The sequence below is a fragment of the Homarus americanus genome, unplaced genomic scaffold (assembly GCF_018991925.1).
Source record: "Homarus americanus isolate GMGI-L3 unplaced genomic scaffold, GMGI_Hamer_2.0 scaffold32583, whole genome shotgun sequence".
Lineage (NCBI taxonomy): Eukaryota > Metazoa > Arthropoda > Malacostraca > Decapoda > Nephropidae > Homarus > Homarus americanus.
This window is the reverse complement of record NW_024713129.1, coordinates 21,321,282-21,339,412: the sequence shown is the minus strand read 5'-3', so window position 1 is coordinate 21,339,412 and position 18,131 is coordinate 21,321,282. Positions and strand designations below refer to the sequence as shown.

At 36.6% G+C, this 18,131-nt stretch overlaps 1 protein-coding gene across 3 annotated transcripts in view; it reads left to right on the top strand.

The window, feature by feature from the left end:
* Positions 1-18,131, top strand: part of LOC121869233 — a 59,329-nt gene that overhangs the window by 27,959 nt on the left and 13,239 nt on the right. For all 3 annotated transcript variants that reach the window (XM_042370491.1, XM_042370484.1, XM_042370476.1), the window contains 4 exons: positions 669-785; positions 2,526-2,588; positions 4,809-4,948; positions 15,324-15,490. In XM_042370491.1, the coding sequence (XP_042226425.1) occupies positions 669-785; positions 2,526-2,588; positions 4,809-4,948; positions 15,324-15,490 (487 nt within the window). The remainder of the gene's footprint in view (positions 1-668; positions 786-2,525; positions 2,589-4,808; positions 4,949-15,323; positions 15,491-18,131) is intronic.

The window sequence follows — 18,131 nt, the reverse complement described above, 5'->3', positions numbered from 1 at the left end:
GGAAAAGGAGTATTTGAGTGAATCCGTGTTGCTAAGCGAGGGGCCAGTGTACAGTGAGTTACAACGCCACCCTCAACAGCTGACTGCATCTCCCTCATCTTTCTCCAGAGGCTGAACTCACCCTAAATATATTTTTCTAAATATCTTAATTCATGCAACATACAGTATGTTTGATATTTTGTTTTACATACCTTAAATTCATATTATATTGTTTATTTTACATTACAGTTTCAATACCATATGCTGCAGCTCACACCCAGCTTCTTGTACCTGACACAGCCACACTCCCACCAATAAAACAATACCAGTACAGATATATGTATAGTATTTGTTTTATTGTTAAACATATCAATAAAATATATTCTGTCCCATCATTCATTCTTTCTGTGTGTTTTCAAACAAAATTGTAGGAGGACAGACTTAGTTTTACAGGAGCTTCTTTCTTGGAGGTATGCCTGTACAGTACAATATATGCTTGGCCATTTATCTTGAAATCTAAAAAATCTTAAAATTTGAAATCATTAGGTCTCAGGTATTTTAGTTTTGTGCTTGAATACCTGTATTAGAATAAGCAAACAAACAAGTTAAGTCTAACACTTTAACACTTCCCTGTTGTGAAGATAGAAATACAATAGCTGTTGTTTTCTAATTCAGTTTATTTTCCACAGTTCCTTCAGAAAGTATGAGTGAGGATGACCAGCAGGAAACTAGAGCAGTTACCAAGTACCGATACAGCAAACGCAAGGGATCTGCACCACCCAAAACCAATGTTTCAGCCACCAGTGGTATGATAGAAGTAATCTGTTCACTGCCATCTTGCTCATTCTTGGCCACATTGTCTGCTTCAATTATTTTCTCAGTGATATTATGTGGTACACTATAAAAGTTTAAATATTGTTTTGTTAAAGGGATTTCATAAGTTTACTTTATTGTAATTTTATGTACAGTACATATCAGTTCTATCATCCCAGTAGGGGATATCAGACATAGACAGTGAGATTGTTATTTCCTCCAGTGGATGGTACCTGTACAGTATAGCCATCTAAATAGTGGGGACAGGAATGTTGACATTTTCAATCAACCACACCAACTTGGTTAACAATAGGGATATGCCAGGTATCTGGCAGATATCCAGTATCTGGCTTTTCTTTCCACTTTATCCTCCAGCTGGATATCATCTTACTGTCGGACATGGTTGCCGGATATTTATAAAATTTTGGAAAGATGGTACAATAACATTGTCTGGTGCTGATTCTACTCATGACAATCAGTTAGAATAATGTTTCATTTCTAGGTTCTCATACATTAGTATGAAAAACAATTCCATTATTGTGTGCACAATGATGGATCTAAGCATAAAGTTAGTTTCCTTATTTTATCTGTCATATTAGACACTACACGTACTCCTCGACTTACGACAACCTGGACATACGACCGCCGTGGTTGTATAAAATATTTTTCAAATTACGTACGTATTTTCTGGTACCGACTTTAGTGATCGCGCTGTGTACTGACAAAATTTTTGTTTGTAACTCCCTTTAAAATGGCTGGCATTCATCAAAGTGAGAATTCTCGTGGTGCTGAGAAGAAAAAGGGACACCCATTTTAGAATTTCTATGTTATTTTCGCCTTTTTGACTTATGACCTGGTCATCGGGACGGAACCCCGTCGTAAGTCGAGGAGAGATTGTATACTGTATCTCTCTTTATTGTCCTGCAATACTGTAAAAGTACAATAGACCCTTGATACAGTATATCACAGTATGATACCATGTACTTCCCTTTTATCATTTTGTAGCACTAAATTATTCCCATTTTTAGCACTATTACACAGTCAAACACCTTTATTTCACAGTGTAAGACATGAAAAATTTAATTACAGTAAATGGATCACTGTGTTCATTTTCTTTCTTTGGTCTCCCTGATGCTGTAATTTCCAGGATTTCCTCCATTTTCTCCACCTACCACATCCGTGCAGTAATGGATGAGCTACCTCAAGGTTTAATTCTTCCTCTTATCATCTTTTCACTAAATTTAAATTATCTACTTATCATTCCTACCATCACCACACACTTCTCTACTGATGACGACAACCCACAGCAAGTTTTATTCTTCCTCTCTAATGCCAGTGCCTGCTTGTCTTCCATTTGATTGTCTCAATGCCACACTTGCACTGAATACAGATTTTAAGTTCAAAGCACAGTGGGCATAAATAACCTTGATATATTTAATGTCACTAAAGCACAGTCTTAGTACAGTATACATGCAAAGAAGACCATTTCTAGCCTCCACTTTCATTTGGTTTGTAAAGGAATACTATACAGTATCTAGTATGTGTAAGTTCCCTCTTAATCTTTCACTGCTAATTCACTGCAGATGAATATGAATTGTGCCAATTTTTTCAGAAATTTAGTTTTTCTGCGCAATGAGAATTTTTTCAGAAAGCTCCTGTAATTGAATATTATGTGCATGAACATAATGTACATATCATATATGCATCTTCACCTTTATTTTAAATTCTTGCAGATCCTTTTTCCTCTGAAGCCAATTTATCAACTTCACCAGTGAAGAAGGTTCAGTGTGCAGAAGGTAAGACAAATATTGTAACTAGTTTAGGATTGCTTTATTCTTTATACTTACTGTATTTTAAACTAATAGTAACTGCAGTACAATTATTTTAGAAGAGATTGATAACTTTTTTCATCTTGTAGTACAGGTTGTACCTCTCTAGTCCGGCGACCACGGGACCTGACCAGTGCCGGACCATGGAAATTTCTGAACCATGGAAATTCACCCTTTTCCTGGACAGATAGTGACTTGCGTTTATGTTAGCACCACTTTCACTGCTTCGTGGTCTCTTTGAAGACATATTGAAGAGTTAAATGTCGTACAGTAGCTTCTCAAATTTCGCGAGTTTTTAATTCAACGTTTTTTATTTGGACACAAAAAAAAACTGCATAATATAAAATTTTGACGGCGGAAACTCGAATTTCGACGGGTTTGAGCGGTCCGCCAACGTTTAGACTTGCACAATCGTGTAAACAGTGTCATTTCTCTCATGTACAAAAGATTCATTATTGTTTATTACTGAATGTCTTTTTTATTGAATTAATGTTTATGTGTGCAAAATGAGCAATACAATTCATTAATAATACGTAGAATATTAAAGCACACGAGGAAATGAGACAGCATTGTTTTCGTTGATTACAAAACCAGTGACTGAGTGGTTCTACATATAAAACAAGAAAATAAGACCCTGGTTGTAGCTGAAGTAAAATTAGTGTAATGTTAAAAATTAATATGGTTGTGTTAAGTAATGTTATCTAATGTTAATAAATAGAACAATAAAAGTAGCAAACCATTTATGTTAAAGAAAAAAAAGTGAGATTGCGCGTTTGTAAGTGCGCACATGTGAAAAACATATCGTCATTACTCTACATTAGAATATGAAAGCAACACTTATTTACTCTTTATGTATGTTTAATTTATGTTTCTGATTTTTTTATTGAATTATTGTTTGTGTGTGCAAAATGAACAATACAATTCATTAATAATTCGTGGAATATTAAAACACACGAGGAGACGAGACGGCTGCCGGCATTGTTTTCGTTAACATTTACAAAACCAGTGACTGATTGGTTCTACAAAAAAAACAAGAAAATAAGACCCTGGTTGTAGCTGTAGTAAAAGTACAGTCAGTTCTGCTATAAAGCGATAGTTGTGTTCTTGTAAAACATCGTGTTATAGAAATTCGCGAAATAGAAATAACAGGGCTTATGGAGAAAATAGGTGTTAGGTGCAGATTACTACTCGAAATCGAAAAAAATTTAGTAGTTAGCCTAACACAAAGGATAGCACAGTCTAAATAAATGTTACATTCATATATAATAATGAAATCATACAGTAAATGTAACACTTTACCTTGAAAAAATATGAATATAACTTGATGGGGGAGAAGGGTGATTTTGAGGTAGATAACATCGAGCTTCTCTTCAAGGGTTATAGCCTTTCTTTTACGATCATCACAGGGAATGCGATCACCAGAACGCTTCTTGGAGATATTCTTCTTTACCATATTCACAGTTAATACCACAAAATTGGAGAAATAGTAAGCCAAAATCGCGTTACAGCAAACAAGTGTTCACGTTATACAAATATCGTTCCTCTATTCATGAATCGCTTAAGAGCCAATTCGCGTTGTCAAAACACGCGTTATAGCAGAACTCACTGTAATGCAAAAATTAATATGGTTGTTTGAAGTAATGTTATTTAATGTTAATAAATGGAACACTATAAGTAGCTAACCATTAATGTTAAAGAAAAAAGTGAGATCTCGTATGTAAGTGTGCACATGTGAAAACATATCGTCATTACTCTACATAAGAATATGAAAGCAGCACTTATTTACTGTTCATATATATTGAAGGGTTAAATGTTGTACTCTGTATAGACAAACAGAGAGAGAGAGCCGAACTGCCGGATGTAAACAAACCTTAATTTCCCGCGGCTTTGTTGTTTTTTGTTTTTTACGGGGATTAGCCAATCCGGGCACAGGTCACTGACCCACATTGGAGCCTGAGAGCCGAAAATGTGATACTCCTGTAATAATAATAATAATTCAGATATGTAAACAAAAATAAATAAATAAAGAAAAAATAATAAAAAAAAAAATAGCTGTCTATCTACCTATTGGACAAACTAAAATCGTTCCGGACCACGGGAGTTTCCGGACCACAGAATGCCGGATTAGAGAGGTACAATCTGTAGTAAACTTTACTTGAAATTTAATAATTTTTTTTTTTTGCACAGAACCTACAAACTTAGAAGTTGAAGAGGACACGACTGACACCTGGGTTGAAGGAGCAGAGAATGTATCTGTTCAAGAAACCTCAGCTGAAATTATAAACTGTGGATGTGGATCTACAGAGGAGGAGGGACTTATGTTACAGGTTTGTTCTCATTTACCATGATTCTTACTAATTTGATTAGACTTCATATGAAAATGATTTTATAGAGCTCTTGTAAGTTTATGCATTAAAAATAATACCTTATGTAATTATTAATAATGGTATTCAGCATTCATAATTTATAATAAAAACCCTGAGTACCAGACTAATTAAGCCCATGATAAATCCTACAATGCACAGTGCTACAGGCTGACCTCCCGTATTCATGTTTCAGAAAAAAGATTTCTTCAACAGTTATTCCACTCTTTGTAAACAATGTGGCTTAGAAATAAAGAAAATATAATATAAAACTATAAAATAAGAAAAATGAAGAACACGGGTGTGTATATGTGGGAAGTGGATGTGTGTGGAGGTTGTGGGTTACTGGGCTATAACTTCGTGGCCGCACTCCCTCCCGATGTAAAGTTACAGCCTACACACAGCGCAGCACTGCAGCCACACATCTGTGAGTCAACTGGGTGACTGCCTGAACTGTGTCATGTGTTCCAGAGGATGGGCTGAGTGTGGAAGGAGCTATTTTTTTAAACATAAAATATGTGCTACCCTGTATATTATTTTATGATATGCTATGTATCGACTTTATTGTTAATTATATCAATAAATATGGCCACTCGTCCCCATTACGCGTGATATTCAAACTTACGAGTCTAGCCGATTTTGGAGGAATTTTTACTTTTATTAATATTTCATTTTGGTGCCGGTTAGTGAATCTACCAGTTGCCTGGATACCTGATAACTGTGATTCTACTGTGTCCAGCTCCAAATTTCTCCATTATCTCGGGAACACAGCGTTTATTGTTGACCATGGCTAGCACTTCAAGTTTATCCTTTATGGTAAGGTGCTTTCAGCTCTTTGGAGCCTTAGCTGAGCATACTTGCTTGGGCAGTGTTCTCACTATGTGTGTTATTTATATGTATTGAGAAACAGGCCTGCACTGAGTAATAGCTACTCATAGACTGAGTACAGCCTGGCTGTGTTGTTGTGATGCAGGCGAACCACACACTGCACGCTGTGTCGCTTCACAACAATAAAAATGACACATGATACTTTTCAGGTTTAAAAAAAAAATTCCAAGATTCACGTCATTATTCAAATGTGTCATTACTCAGGTGGTCCAATCCTCAGGATCTTTACTCTACTTTAAAAAGTTTTTATGACCTTCAGGTCAATGAGTAACTTACAAATTCCATGCTGCTAAATTACCCTCAGTAGAACTTGTCTTTCCTGGAGGGCTAATATTTTTGTTGCATGCAATCTTCTCTGCCAGTGGGACCAAGGTTGAAGATTTGATCCGATTTCATCTGATGATTTTCTCTAGGAGTTTCTTGTTAAGGTTCAAAGCTCACTTCATATTAATACATTTCAAACCCTTCCAGCCATATAAGGAAGTTCATATTCCTACCTTCTTAGTTCCTATGATGGCACCAAAGTGACAAAAGCTACTCCTGGTCTTAGTTACTTTGTTATGCTGCCAGTTATTTCACATGGATCAACTCTAGGAGGCTAAGCATTAAGTATAGCCTTTACTCTACAGTGTGCTCCTGTTTGATGAGTAATATGTGTTCGGTGATTCTCATTCAGCAGGGCTCATTTTCCCAAAGGATCCCATGTTAAAAGCTGAGATGTGTTCCAGCCCCCCAAAAATTTCACCCTAAAACCCCAAGGTATAAGCTTAAATTGGTGGAGGGGACATAAGCATTCAGTTTTGTTTCTGAGGTGATGGCCTTCCTCATCATCCTTGGAGTGGTACTGCTCATTGTGCGAGCTGTCTTCTATGGACTCCACATTGTTGGAATTAATCATAAAAATAAGCCGTTTTTTCTAAAAACCAGTTTTTGTGATATAGCTCGAATGCGACGATCAGCAATGCTACCTAGGTATGTTAATTCCTAGCCAATTCACCAGGCCAACATACAGGCAATTAAAACATCTAATAATTACTTAATAAGTAATATTAGGGTACTGCTCATTGTGCTAGCTGTCTTCTTTGGACTCCACATTGTTGGAATTAATCATAAAAATAATGATAAATTTACGCACTTGATTTCAACATATTGCCAGAGGAATCTCTATAAGACTAGATATGTTTTGTATGTCAGGGGTTCCCAACCTTTTTCATAATAATAATAATAATAATAATAATAATAATAATAATAATAATAATAATAATAATAATAATAATAATATTTATTCAGTAAAGTTGTCATGCAAGTTTACAATTATTGGATTAGCACGTTTATAAACTATGCAGTTATGCAGTTCAGCATGAATATAGACAATGTAGGGAAAGGGTGCACATAAGCCAGGGGAGTACTGTATACAGTTTCCTTTATACCGAGACACTGCAATTAAATGAATGGTCAACAGTTGGCAACTTGACCAAGTATAGCCGACAAAGCTGTCAGGTTCTTATTTCTAGAAGGCTCCTTTGCTTAGGTTGGTCTTTAATCAGTAATAGAATGTCTACAGGAGTATTAGTGAAGTTTATTTGCTAGAATTCAATAAGCAATACATTGCGCTTGGACTAACCGAGGCTGGCTGATCACTACCACGTCAGTGGAGACTGAGGCGCATTTTATACAGTATAATTGTTGTTTTTGTACCTACATGTTTCATTTTTAAATGTAGCACCAGGCCTAAAACATACAAGGTATACAGTAAACCCTCTTAACTGGCTGTGAAGCCTTTGTTCATATCACTAGATTCATTCCTAAAAGTATATTTTAAATGTACACTATAACATTAATAATATTAAAACTTAAAATTGTATGCATGTCCAGGTAAACAGTAATAACAAAAGCATACAGAGAGAAATAATGAAAGCAAAAAAAAAAAGAGCAAAATTGCACACACTGTGTTTTAATGTCCACTGATGCTCGCCTAAGCAACTCAGCAGTGTCCCTAGCAACTTTGCTCCAAATCGCAAACCCTCTGACCTCCACACACTCGCCACATGGCTTCGTGGTAGAAACCCCTGGGTACAGTTGACCCCTCACCAACCACAGATTTCCCATCCGCAGATTCCAGGTACAATATCCATGGTTTTTACTCTGTACAGTACAGTGGTCCCTCGGTTAACGAGCACAATTCGTTCCAGAAGGTTGCTCGTTAACCGAAACCATTGTTTCAATGGGTTTTTGGGTAATTGGTTCCAGCTCACCGAAAATTACATACAAACGAAAAATAAATGCATTAAAGTACACTTACTTTGAGGTGTGCATGTAGAAGGCTCCTGGTTGATGATGATGATGATGTGAATTAGAATGGGGGTGGAGGAGAAGGGAGAAGAGAAGGCATTGGGGTGGAAGAGAAGTCACCCCATGCTGCCATTTCACCCATAAAATTATAGTTCACTTGGTGTAATTCAAGATTATTTTCTTTAAATCAACACTGCACTGTGCTATATATTATCAATATGTAAAATATATTTCAAAATGACCAATAATTTGACTGGAAACAGAAAAAAAGCGTTTATGTTGAAGAGTCTCAAACAAGATGTTCCTTCCTCTGAACCTGTAAACAAACTGACGCCAAGCTTGGTGTGTTGAGTGGCTGTTTGACACGCATAAAACTAGTTTCCTGTACTTCAGTTATGTTCAATAATTGTTAAAATGACAAACAAATTTAATATAAAACTTATAAAATGATTGAATAGTACAACCTTCTTGATATTTACTAAAATGGTAAGGAATTTATGTCCTAGAACCGATTACTGTATTGGCGGAATCATACGACAGCTAGTGAGCAAGCGAAAACATGTTGAGGGGCGCTCATAAGGAATTCGTTAATCGAGGGATTGCTCATTAACTGAAGTGAAGAATCTTATGGAAGGTAATTTGTTAACCGAAATTTTCGTTAACCGAGGCACTCGTTAACCGAGGGATCACTGTATATCATTTCACCAACCACAGCATTGGATTTTGAGTATCCGCTGATTAGTGTGGCGTCTTTATCCCTCCACGGTCTAATGTATTACTCTGTAATTGTGAGGAATGAATAAAAATAATACTAAGACATAAAAGAAAAGAAAAAATACTGCATTGCCATTTGACAATCGTTTCACTAAGGACATGGGAGACAGGAGTATGCTCCCCCCTCTTGCTTCCACGATCATGGGCTAACTCCTGTGGATGTAAGAAATGTATATTGTTATGCCATAACTTAGCAACTTAAATTACGTTAAATATGAATCTAATAATGAGGGCACAGATGGTACAACCAAAAAACAAATTGGCAACTCAGCCCAACTTAGTCCTTAATATTTATCACTAAAATTAATGTTACTGCAATACACAGCAAACAATGTTAAATGCAAAAATTACAAACACAAATAAGGATGAAATTGTACATCATGCGTTCAATCACAGCCCTCTTACTTTAGCACAACAGTTCAGGAGTGAAGGCTTAAGATTATACACGGCACAAAAATTTTAAATAAAATTTAATTACAAAAGTTTAAAAAATAAATGTGCAGGTTAACTAGTGGATGGATAAATTATTTCAAAAGACTAAGTAACATAACTTTGGAAGTTTTTAGCATTGGGCAAACCATCATAGGAAATGACTCCTTACAAAATTAAACTGTACTTGGTTTTCCATCCTTAATAAACAATTAAAATGTTCAGTGTATGTAAATAATTGATTGTACTATACACACAATACAGAATATTAGAGCAGCACTGAATGTATAATACTTAATTAAACCTTATTAGAGAAGGTGTCCACCACTCGCTGATCCATACGTCCTGTCAACACCCAGCCATGACTAACCCAAACACACTGGTGCACCGGTGAACTCCAATCCTGAACAGCACTAATTTAAAGCAACTACTACATTAAGCTGCAAAAATAGTTCAAACATACATACATTTTAGGACACAATTTTAGGTATCAATTACCAGTTTTGCTCACAAATAATTAAATACAATATTTTACATACAGTCCACCTTGACACATAGTCATCCCGACACCAATGCCACCACCACACGTAAGGGGAGGGTAACGAGCATTTCCCCAAACTAGTGTAGGGAAATGCTTGTTAACTACACAAGTAAAATATTTTGCTATGCATTACGTAATGCATTACTGTACATTACGCTATGCATAACAATATTCTCTTTATGTTTTTGACCTTATGATAATCTTTTTTTTCTTGCACATTCTGTATGAATGATGTATGTGTGTGTAACATATTCATTTCACACATACCCACCCATGCTCTTCATTTTTATTACTATTTAATTTATCATAACCTATTTTATATGTATGACTCAACTTAAATAAATGTACAATACAGGTATTGTTTAGTGAAGGAAAAGGCAACTTAGTTAGGCTTTGGTGAGTGTTATCTGCAACCATGGAGCCTAACCCCTGATTTCCCAAAAGCCTTTTGTGTTGCCAACTGCAGATTAGCTAACCTCAGGTTTTTTCCACGAACCTAACCCCTTCTGTTGGGGAGGGACTACTGTAGTTAAAACTTTAAACGTCATTATAATTATTTATTTTATTTATTTTTACACTGTCTGTGTGGAGGCTTGTGTGTACGGTAGAACGTCGATTTAAAGCGATTCAGTTTAAGATTATTGATTTAAAGCGATTCAGTTTAAGATTATTGATTTAAAGCGACACCCACAATTAAGGACAATGTTTTAATTTAAAGCGAATCTCTCCTATTTTGCGCTAGTCAATCTGGTGCATGACATTTTAAAAGTCGCCCTTAATGTTTCTTTGGGCACGCTACACTGTCCTAAGGACAAAGCTGTACTGCACATGTACTCAAAATAATCAACTAAATGATTACTAAAATTTTTGTCTAGTGCAAACTATAGCATGTTTATATTCAAATTAATCACTATCTTATAAGAATTCCGGCAATGTAAATTATATTCTCCCCAGTCACTTGTGACATTTTATAAACAAAAAACAAAAACTCAATCTAAAGGACATAAATAAACAAATAAATACTTCACTAGTAGACCTTGGCGCCAACTGTTAAACATGTCACTGTCACCTCCCTCCTCCCCCAATCTTCCCAGCCAGGGTTTGGTGGTTATTGACTTACAGTTTCTATCTTATATAATATCACAAACTAAAGTTATGAGAATATAATTTGCATTGCTAGAATCCTTGCAAGACAGCGAATAATTTGAATATAAACATCATATATTTTGCACAAGAGATAAAAAATTTAGCCCTTTGTAATACTGTACAGTAAAATTAATTAGAACATGTCAGTTCAGTGACATTTTATAAGAGAAAAACTTAAAGTCACTCTTAAGAACAGATAAATAAATAAGCACTAGACCTTGGCATCAACTGTCAAACATATCACCTCACCCCCCCCACCCCATCTTCACATCAGCTGATCGCCAGTAAACAGACCATTTCACATCCCTTAATTTTAGCTTTGTTGCTTAGTGAGTGTTTGTTTTAACATAATACAGTCAACCCTCACTTTACGCAGTCCCACATTCCGAGTTTCCACGGTACCCTGCCAACATTCTGCGGTGCGTGTACCCCTTTACGCGGGTGAAGTATAATTTTTTTATTTAGCTCATAAAATTCATACAAATTATCCGGCCAGAATATAATTTACATTGCTGGAATTCTTACAATTTGATGATCATTTTGAATATAAGCATCATAGATTTTGCATTAGACATACAAATTTTAGATCTAATGCAAGTATTTTGTTTACTCAGAGCAAATATGTTATCTTTTGTGCAAAATATATGAAGTGTATATTCAAAATATTCCTGGTCTTGCAAGGAATCCAGCAATGTCAGTTATATTATCCTAACTTTAGTCTGAGGTATTATTTATTACTAAAAGTTAAAATCTAGTTTTTTCACCCAACATTTCTCTGGTACGGAGGGAAGGTGGGGGGTGGGGGGGAGGGTTGGGACCGACCGACTATCTGGCGCGGTTGGAAGAGGGGGGGGAGGCAAGGTGGGGTACTTTGATTGACAGATAGTGTTGTGAAGAATATTTTTTTTTTTATTAACTGAAGATATTTGTTTTAGCTCATAAAATTCATACAAATTACCCGGCCAGAATATAATTTACTTTGCTGGAATTCTTACAATTTGATGATCATTTAGAATATAAACATCATAGATTTTGCATTAGACATACAAATTTTAGATCGAATGTAAGTATTTTGTTTACTCTGAGTAAATATGTTATCTTTTGTGCAAAATATATGACATTTATATTCAAAATATTCCTGGTCTTACAAGGAATCCAGCAATGTCACTTATATTATCCTAACTTTAGTTTGAGGTATTATTTATTACTATACCTTAAAATCTAGTGATTTTCCCCCAAAAATTTCTCAGAGAGGGATGAGCCAGCGAGTGTAGTGTGAGAAGAGGGGGAGGGAGTTGAGTCCATTATTTGAATGGACATTAACTTGGCGACTGTATTTCTCTATTTCTCTTAAGTATTAATTGTGTGCATGTACCATCATAAAATTAAGATGTTATTTTTACTAGAACATAGGTATTGTGTCGGAAAAAGTGGGGTTTGGGGGTCAGCCGGTCTCTATTTCATTTAATCCCATATGTTATGTTGTTCACTTTACGCGTTTCTCGCTTTACTGGGGCTACGGGGGCCTCCGTGGGTTCAATTGACCGTGTAAAGTGAGGGTTCACTGCTACAAAAAACAATGTTTTGTTTATTCTAGGAGACGGGCTGAGGTGCATCTGGGTAGACTCTCAGTCTTTTCAGTATTTTGTGTTTCTCTCAAGTACCAAACTAAATTATTCCATTGAAACAACACTTCGATTTAGTGCGATGTCATGGTTTTGGTATGAATCGGTGGTAGTAGGAGTGGATTATATTATATAAAGATAATAATATGTCGTATTTCTTATTTCTTACCGTAGAGTCCGATACCTTCACACTGATTACTTACAGGAGATTATGGCGTATCTACGTAGAAGTTCACTCCACCACTCGACATTCCATGATTTATACTTGATAAATGATGATTTAATGAATTCATTTAATTTTCAACATCCATCTAAGTTACTGGTTATACTATGTCATAACCAATCAGTCATTACCTTTAGTAATAATAAGATAGGATCACAGATACGGGCAGATAATTGCACTTACATTTATTTGTCAAGCTTCCATACAATGATTTACAATTTGCATGGATATATGATTTACTCACGTTCACGCTGTAATAAAATTAATCTTCTAAACAGGGAATTTTCAACTTGGGGACACATGTGGTTACTCTACTATGGGTGTGACTTAACAGAGCCTTAATTCTTCAAGCGATACATTTACTGCCAGCCTGGGTTGCTTTTGTTGCAACCAGGCTTCATCACAAGAACTTCTTCCCACGGCCATAACAACAAAAGGTACTCTTGGGTTACCACACATTGTCTCGCGTCACTGACAGTCACTGTGGACGGTTGTCGCGGCAAGTAGAACTGGTAAGCGTGACTTGAATTAACCATTAGGTGCAATAGACCAGCCTGGATTGCTTTTGTCGCAACCAGGCTTCCACACGTGATATTTCCACTGGGATAACAAACCTAGGTTAACACACGTAGTCTCGTGTCGATCACGGTCACGGTAGACGGGTGTCGTGCAGGAGAACTCTGTAAGCGTGAATTAATTAACCATTTACTGTAAGTTTGATAGGCCAGCCTGGATTGCTCTTGTCGCAACCAGGCATCCACACGTGATATTTCCACGGGGATAACAAACCTAGGTTAACACGCTTAGTCTCGTGTCGACGACGGTTCACAGGACGGAGTGCGGTGGAGGACTCTGTGTGGTGTGGTGCCCCGCTCCCTTTCAGGAGGGAGAGAGTCAAGACGACTTCTTAACTAACCCATGGCTCAGGGGATACTACTCAAAATGAGGTTTTTGGGTGTGAAGCGATGAACAGTACAACACTGTTTCACTGCCCACCCCCCTAAAGGCTGGCTAACATACACTAATGGAAAAATACATGTCCCAGGTATGCCTCGCCGGGCGTCTTATCTCTGGTAAAACAAACTTTGGAGTTGGTTGCGTGGGTAATCCTAACGCAACCCATGACATGCGAATTCAGTTTAAAGCGACCTCTCTTGGAACATATTTCGTGTTAAATCTACGTTTTACTGTACACATATATGAGTAAAAGCAAAATTTGTTAAATTTATGTTTACCCAAAATTATGAGTTTAAAAAATACTTTATACTTTATGATAATTGTTTATTTTATTATTTTTGCACATTCTCTACTGTATGTAGGATTGTGTGTGAATGTAACAGAATTAAAAGAAAAATGCATCTTCCTTAAACTACAAGTTGAAATATAACCTGGGAATTACTTGGTGCTCATTTTAAATAATTTGTTCAAGAACATAACTTGTTTTGGGGGGTTCCAGATACCGGGATGCCGAATAATGGTCCCATACCTGTGTATAATGTAAATATTCACAAAAAATAAGAAATAAAAGGAACAATAAAATAGTAAGCATAATAGGATAATATAACAAAGAAATTAATCATTCTAAGCTGAGTACAGGTAATATATGGTACAGTTCCTCTATTTGGCTCTAGGAAGTAATTAAAGGTGATTACTCTTCAGTTGGGGTACTGTTAGTAGTTGTATTGACACAAGACCTCATCCACCCCATTTTTGGTTAGTTTAGAACCTTGCAGGCCCATAACAAAAGACTTACAGTCATAAACAAAGGATTAAGGAATGAAATTCCATTTTGTAACTAATTTATGAGGAGTTCCAGACCATCACCTGCTAAGTGCCATATATCGCTGAAACGTGTTATGTATTGCATTGTATTCCCCAACTTCTCACTTCTCTGACACCTGGGTAATTCAGAGAGCCAATTGGGAACATGTACATGTGAGTGAGAGTATGTACTCTGGAAAGACTATTGTATGTCATACATTTCCAGCTGAGTATTTTCCTTCATTTTCTATTTTGGCACTTAGCAGATTATGGTCCAGAGCTCCTGATATGGTTTCCTTCCTTTCTTTCTTAGTGGGGTTGGAAATCAAGAGCACAGAGGGCAGGAGTATGATCTTTTTATGTGCAAAAGAGTATGATTCCTTCAAAGGTGTTCTTGAGACAACTGTTGGGTCAAATACCCTGTAGAAATGATTCTTTGACCATGGGTCAACTGAGTGAAAAGACTGGTTGTCCCAAATATACTGTTGTGTATCCGACTATAAAACAATAAAAGGTTCTGAATGGGAATAATTTTGCCATATAGATCTCTTAATCTATTACAGTTCACCCATTTCTTCCCCACAATCATAAAATTTGTTTATTTCAGGTTTTCATTTTCATTTATATAATGTTCACAAATCTGTGTATATAACCTTCTAGTGTGATGTGTGCCTTTGCTGGCAACATGGTGCTTGCTACAATATAGTTGGAGAAGACCAGGTGCCAGATAAATACATCTGTTCACTTTGTGACCATCCAAGACTGGAACGATCCTCACACAAATTCAGGCACCACCAAGACTGGCTAAAGGAAGGACGCCTACCAAGGTAAAACTATGAACACTAAGTAAATAAAGTAAAACCAATAAGATTATTAAGAAATAAAAAACAGTACGTACTTTTGATTTACTTAGTTTTTTAATTCATTAAGTATTAGCTGATTCAATCTAAAATTTTTTACTATAGCCATCTAGGAATAAAAATATTTTTAATTAAGAGCATTGTGGAGACTCTTAGTATGAACACTTGGTAAACCCTTGTGATAGAGCCCACATTGCCATGTCAGGATATAGTGTACAGAGGCTGTCAAAACTGCCACTCGTATATCTGTTACTAAATGGGTCCTCCTGCCAAATGACCATCATCTCAAATTTTCAATTCCGGCTGTCGGAGAGTTCCGGGTTTGAGGGATTCCGGCTAACGGAGATATTACTGTATATATACACACAGTAAACCCTTGATAACTCGGCAAATATGGGGCTCTGGCCTTGCCAAGTTATCCCTAATTCCGACTTGTTGAGGCACTTCCCCCTCCTACAAAAATACAATAATAAAATTTTTTCGACCCATATACAGTATGTGTACATGCAATTACTAAATGTAAAATAGTAACACTTACCAGCACTGCAGGTGAAGATGAAGCATCATAGTAGGAGACTTAGATGCATGCTAGGTGACACAGAGGCATGATAGGTGACACAGAGGCATGGTAGGTGATGCAGGTGGCCAGATATAGCGAAATTTTCCCAGATAATTTTATATACTGTACAGGTATCTCGGCATTTCCCGAGTTATACTTATACATTCCAAGACCATATCCGTGCCGAGTTATATGAAATTCTGAGTTATCAAATGCCAAGTTATCGAGGGTTTGGTCAGTAAAACCTCGATAACTCGGACTTCAATATATCGGAATTCGCTTTTCTCGGACTCTGGGATACTCTGGCCATAAAAAAAAAATAATAATAAGAAATGGCAAAGATTAATTACAAAATATCATTGAATGAACAACACTTACTGAATATTGTACAGTAGTCTAATCAGATTTGCTTTAGGCCTACTGATCAGGTATTGCCACCTTCATCTGGTTTATTTATTTATTGATTCAGTGTTGTATTCTCATATGATTGGTCTCTTATGGTTTATGGTTCATCATGATTAATACAGTAATATCTTCGTTTGCCGGAAACCCTCAAACCCGGAAATCTGCGATAGCCGGAATTTAAATTTGCTCGGAAAATCATTCCCAAAGCCGGAATTTTCCAAAAATTTCCGGCTTTAGGAACAAATTTTCCAAGGTTGAAAATCGAAAGAATTTTCTGAACATGTCTTGAATAAAGATGAGAGTTAAAGTATTTTTTGGGGGGACCTGACCTGACCTGATTCAATGTCAGGTGTAGTTAGGGTGGGGGATTAGTGGTCTCATATTACTGACCTTCTGATGGATTGTCAGGTCACTCTTTCTTGGGTGGGGTGATTAGTTGTTCTCATGACCTGAAGATGTCTTGAATAAACACAAAACCTAAAGTATTTTTAGGGAAATTGTGATAACTATAAGTATAAATGAGCAAAGTTGTATCCCTTTAACATTACATTACATAACATTTTAAAATATGGAGTGAGAAAGCAGAAAGGTGTGGGTAATTAGAGAGATGGAGTGGAAAGGAGTGGTAACATGCACCAGTGTTGGCAAGCGATAAGCTCCTCAACAGCTGATCTTTTAATTCGCTTCCATGCAGTCAACACAACAGGACCCTCTCTGGATGCTTCTTGTCTTAATTCCCTTGTGTGTGTGTGTGTTTTGAGCTTGCCAAGCACATTGTAGGATTTGAAGAAGTTAATGAATAGTTTGTTCAGTAGTCAGGTGGTGAGGTGACATGCCAAGACACTTACACAGCACACACATTAACAGCACCACTAAACCATTGTCTTATAACATTTTACAGTATAATTTCTATTTTAAAATTAATTGATACATGTTAGCTCGACAGGGCTACTTTTGCACTTAGACAACTGTTCAATGAATAAATCAGGGCATGAGACTCATTTTACACTAATGATGTCACAAAGCTTTGAAACTGCAACCACAACTTTTGAGCAACCACATAAATTATCACAGCCTGTACTCAAATGTACTAAGTTAATTACTAAAATTATTATGTCTGGTGCAAACTAAGGGATGTTTATACTCAAATTAGTCACTATCTTGCAATAATTCCAGCAATGCAAGTTATAAAATCCCCCTCAATTTGTCGCTGCCATTCTTGGGGACTGGGAACAGGCGAGACATGAAACACTTCTATGACTGCAACAGTTCTATCACACCTCTGTTTAACAGTTGAATTACTAATTCTGTGAGTAAGGGGGTTGGTTTCTGACCCTTTTTTGGTAACACTAGCGGAGGGCGCCTCAACCAAGTCCATGTGAGGCCCCCCTTTTATTTCCTTGTACGCCCATATGGAAGAAGTCCACTTGTTTTCCCAACCCCCTAGATGACCCAACTGTCTGGCTTTATTGGAAGGGAGTGGTCGCTGATGTGGTGGAATAAGGTCTCCTTCCACTTCTGAACAAGAGCCACCCCTACTACGTCTTGAATTGTTTCCTCCTCTAAAGTTTCCTCTAGGTTGATAACTGAACCTAGCAGTTGGTCCTGTTCCCCTGTTAGACCTTCCTTTTTTAAATTTCCAAA